Source organism: Pangasianodon hypophthalmus, chromosome 29 (assembly GCF_027358585.1).
Source record: "Pangasianodon hypophthalmus isolate fPanHyp1 chromosome 29, fPanHyp1.pri, whole genome shotgun sequence".
Lineage (NCBI taxonomy): Eukaryota > Metazoa > Chordata > Actinopteri > Siluriformes > Pangasiidae > Pangasianodon > Pangasianodon hypophthalmus.
This window is the reverse complement of record NC_069738.1, coordinates 1016726-1021725: the sequence shown is the minus strand read 5'-3', so window position 1 is coordinate 1021725 and position 5000 is coordinate 1016726. Positions and strand designations below refer to the sequence as shown.

At 40.9% G+C, this 5000-nt stretch overlaps 1 protein-coding gene across 1 annotated transcript in view; it reads right to left on the bottom strand.

The window, feature by feature from the left end:
- LOC117596439 (serine/arginine repetitive matrix protein 2) overlaps positions 1-5000 on the bottom strand; it is a 30371-nt gene that overhangs the window by 25321 nt on the left and 50 nt on the right. Inside the window, exons 1-4 of the mRNA XM_053231369.1 lie at positions 4850-5000; positions 2118-2239; positions 1714-1898; positions 1-648 (exon numbers count right to left, since the gene is read on the bottom strand). The exon at positions 1-648 is cut by the window's left edge and continues 1609 nt beyond it; the exon at positions 4850-5000 is cut by the window's right edge and continues 50 nt beyond it. Of these exons, the coding sequence (XP_053087344.1) occupies positions 1-648; positions 1714-1898; positions 2118-2239; positions 4850-5000 (1106 nt within the window). The remainder of the gene's footprint in view (positions 649-1713; positions 1899-2117; positions 2240-4849) is intronic.

The window sequence follows — 5000 nt, the reverse complement described above, 5'->3', positions numbered from 1 at the left end:
TGACTGTGCTAGCAAAAGTTCTGAAGTTTTTCCGAATGGTTTCAGATTCAGATTGATGGCCAAAGGAATTCCGATTGGGGCTTTTGGATTGTCGATCTCGCCTCTCTGAAACACTGTCCACCCCATAGCCACGGGACGATAGCGAGGAGACAGACTCGGTCCGTTTGAAAGGGGAGGAACTTCGGGACGGAGATGAAGAGCGGGAAAAGCCTGAGTCTTGTTTGGAGGAAAAGAAATTTCCAAATTGAGAGGAAGATGAATTTGGTGCTCGGAACCCTCTTTTTTGGGATGCAGCCAATGATTCAGCCTGCTTGAATGGTGTGGGACTTAAAGATCTCGGACCTGCCTGAGCCTCAACTTCGATGCTGAGGTCCACAGGTTCTGGAGAGGAGTTCAATGGCTCTGGCACCAAATCTGGATTCTGGATCTCAGAGGTTCTTCTCTGTGAAGGAATGCCAAGGTCTGGATTTCTGAATGGAATGGCAGCTTTGGGCTCAGGTGTTTGGTTGCTTGGTAAAGGATGTCCACGTTCAGCATGCCGATGAGGAGAAGGACTTTTATCGCTTAATGTCCGAGCACCAGTCACACGACCCAGAGAGAAATATCCACTTTCTCGATCTCGGTCAACCTTTGAACTCACAGGGGACACTGAGGGAGAAATAAATAGTTACACTTTCATCTTAACTTTAAAATTAAAAAAAAAAAAATGTTTGGAAAAGAAAATGTGAATGGTCAAAATGCACAGTCATGGAGAGACGGAACGACCTTCACTATATTATAATTTATTCCAAACACATACTTTATGAAATAGTTCTTTAAAATAGTAAGCAACATTCGCTAGATAACCCTTAGCAAGAAGTGGTAATTAGCTAGCTAAAACTTTAGCACCCATAACTAAACTTTCTGGCTTACCTACAATAGTAAAACAGAATTATCTGTAGGTTACCGTAGCAACCATATTCACTATACCATATTTATATATTTACTATGTGGTTATTTGAGGTTTAGGATCTGGTACTAGCGCTAACGATAGAACTATTTCAGAATTCTTTCATAACAATTCATCATCCCGATATACTGTACTATACATATACATATACTATACACACTAGTCGACAGTTCAGCACCATGTGTTTCTAGCCACGTCGTGCAAACATGGCACATGCAGTAACGCAACACTGAGGAAACACCCTGAGTAATAATTAACTTAGTGTTATTAACACTTACTCTGTGTCAGGACGTAACCAGAGCTGCGTTCATGAAACAAAATGACTTAGCGTCTTCATCATTATTCATTTATTCGTTGACCTGTGTTAGCTAGCTGGCTAGCATTAACAGTGAAGATTATGAATTTAACTTCTCTCAGTAATACTGTCAGTTTAGCTCTTTTTAGCTAGCTGGCTAACCAAATACATGCACATACATAGTATGAATTATTTCCTATTTCAAGACTTCCATATATGGACTAAATGACATGCCTATATTTCCATATATGGTCTCATATCTACACATATGGACTTAATGACACACCCACTTCTCTATATACGGACTTAATGACACACCCACATCTTCATATATGGGCATTTTGTAGTTAATTAGAATCTTTTTCATGTTTGTCATGTTTTGTTTGTTGCACACACTTAAAATCAAATTTACTTATAATTTTTTTAATCACTGTATGTTACAGAAATGAATATTATCGTTGTTCTTTACCATGTGGGACGGAGGAGCGGCGAGCGAAGCTGTCTCGATTCCGTGCTTCCTCCATCCACATGCGTGGATTGTTCCGGTGTGGTGGGGGATCCAAACGTGTCATCCTGCTCTGAGGAAGAGAGAAGAAGTCTTCCTCTTCTTCAGGACTGAAAGAACCAGTGGATGATGAGTCACCTTCACACTGACTGGAGAGAGAGAGAGAGAGAGAGAGAGAGAGTGAGAGAGAGGTAGTACAGTACCATTGACAGTGTTTGTATAGGAGTTATGCAAATAATGCACATTAGACCAAAAAATAAAACCAAATCCCCACTGATTTCCTCTGTAGACAGTTTACTCCGATCGAATGAGAAAATAAAGATGCTATGTAAGTAAATTCATTTAAAATTAAATTATTATTATCTTACCTGTTAAAGGTGTGTTCGTCTTCGTCTTCGCTTTCGTCTCCGTCACACACGTAAAGGTCACACTCGGGACTGAGGATACACAGAGAGCCTCCACTCACCAGCGACACGTCATCAGAGTCCTCCTGAGCCAGCCAATCACAAAAGAGCTATGTTAGCCAGGGACAGTTTTAGGGGAGGGGCTAAACTGTTGAACTTTTGAGATTAAACAAACCCAAAATGTTTTTTTTTTCTTTTATTCACAGAATACAATTCCATATTATTTTGCCTATTCCAAATATCTTATTGAAATGAACATGTTAAATGTAATATGTGTGATAAATAAACTAACAGATCAAAACTGATGAAAAGGAAAGGTGTCGAAAGCTTTAAGATGGTCGATAATATGAGCACTTTAGCACACACTCATTTCCTCTGAGTGTGTGTGTGGTTGGGTTTGCATTACGCCTCTGTAACCCAACCCAGATGCTGCTTCACTTCATCATTATTTCATTTCTCTGCTGTTCCTCCTGCAACCCCCCCTTCTCTCTTCCTCTTCCTCTCGTTCTCGCTCTCTATTTCTGTTCTTGAGTCTTTCTCATTTTCTCTCTGTCTCTCTTCCTCTTTCTTTATCACTTTGTCATTCTTTATTTGCCTCACACTGTTGTTTTCTCACACTGTAAACGTGTATTGTATTACTTATGATTCCCAAAAGAGCAGCAAAATGATCTGCCTTCATTAATTTGTAATGTGGGCACGCAGACGTGAACATCGTAGCTTTCCTCCTTGAACCTTTTCAAGAATTTTATATGTCTTGACCTCATAATCAGATAAAATCAGAATCACATCAAACATAGAAAGAGCACCATAAACACCACATGAATAGGGAGCTTGTCATCATCCTTGACTCATCAAGGCAAAGGTCAAGGAGATGCTCAAGAGATGGAAGAGATCACATGAGATCCACCTTCTTATTGGAAGTCATTCCAAATTGTGGCCTCCCAGACAGACCCTGGACAAGTTTTTTTTTTTTTTTACTCAGGGCCCTTGGAATGATCCACACCTTCATCACCCTTTACAGCATATCTGCTCTATCTCTGCCCTGCTTTAAGGGTTTCCTGGATGAAAAGTGGAGAACTAAGAAAATCTCACCATGGCAGTGAAGGAGCAACTCCTCAGGGTGACTCTAAATGCGGATTTGATGGCTACACATGGAGGATGGACATGGAGAACTTTCATAAAACTCCTCTCCTTGGTATAAACCAAAAACAAGTTGTCACTTCTTCTTGACCTGGCAGAGATGGAGGGATGATAGCCAACATTTTGCTTATGCAGCAGTCATGGCAGGAAGTCAACCTCCGGCAAGAGTACCAGCTCAGACAAGTCAACCTGAGATGATTTCATGACTACCAAACCTTTTTTTTTTTTTTTTTTTTTACAGTTGTCAGGTGGCCAAAAAAATTGGCATAGATAGTCTCAGCCTCAGAATCTGAGCTGGTTATAAGCTTTAGAATCTTGAAGGTTGCAGTCAGGAAAACATACTTTTGAACACAATGTGCTTTTATGAGTAAGATACTGTATATAATTCTGCATGCAATAATTATTAAAGAGTTCAACTTGAAGCTGTTGGTGCTCAGTAAATGAGATAACCAAGAGTGTTTGCTCCAAAAAAGTTTGTCACTGGTCATGTGCTATGTTTGCCAACCTGCCTCTAACTGAGAAGGTAGGCAGATCTTGTCCACATTGATTGGCAAAATGTACCATACACTCTAGAGAATGCTGGAAGTTTGGTTCGCAAGACTACACTTTGGTGGACTCTGGCAGTAAGGTCACACTTGCTAAATATCCAACTCTCTACAGTTCTCCTTGTGGTCTGTGTGCTTGGAGACACCTGATAAATCCCTGCTGCTACTGTAAACACTGGTGGATCCACAGTACAATGGATCTTAACTGTAGACTTCGTACAAGACCTCCTAGGTCTTGAGGTATGACAAGGTCATGCTGGGTTGCACCCCTATAAGAAGGAGAAGCTCCACATCCAAGCATGAGAAGGCCAGGTCTGAAGATGAGAGTGCCCTTTCGACAAACCTGCTCTATGACCTGTTCCACCAGATGAAAGCAGAAGCTGCGTTTAGACAAGAGCATCTCATAACAACAATGTATAAAGAATAAAGACAATTTCTTGTCATAAAAAGGTAGAAGATGTCCTTCAAGCATGATGGAATTGACTTAATGGATCCATGTTCAGCCCAGACTGCTCATTACCTTGAAGCTCTATTAACATGAAAAGACTCTTCAGAGAGAATTGCCGAAGAACTGCTGCAGAACTGTTCAGCTGAAGTTGCTCTGGACGCCTGAGACTTCTTTCTGAAATACCCTGCTCATGGAGGTACCTCCATGAAATACCTGAAGGGTTCCTTGTGGCAGATAATTGCCCCTTACCTCCCAGCTGAACCTGAAGTACTAGATGCTAGTGTTGTTCTAGCAGCACTTGAGTACCATCACTTTTTCACATGACACTTCATTTTGTAAATAAAACACCTCATTGGGGCTTAAATGGTTTCCTGGCTCTAACTGTCTTGTATTTATGCTGTTTATAATCCATCTAATTCTTTATCTCTCTAAGCTTTTTAATTTCTTCAAGTGTCCATGATTTGTTATGGATTTGTTTACAAATGCAGCCACATATATATAACAATAATTAATGTTCTTCCAGCTATCAAAACTATTCCTCCACCCTTCTGTTTTTTTCTCACCTTGGTGCTCTGTTCCTTCTCTTCTCTGCTGCTGCTGCTCTCGCTGACAGGATTCACCTGCTCAGGTGTGTGTGTAGGTGTGTGTGTGTGCAGGTGCTTGAGACGAAGGCACTCATGGCAGCGTGACGAATCGAAGATGTTGGGCTGGAAC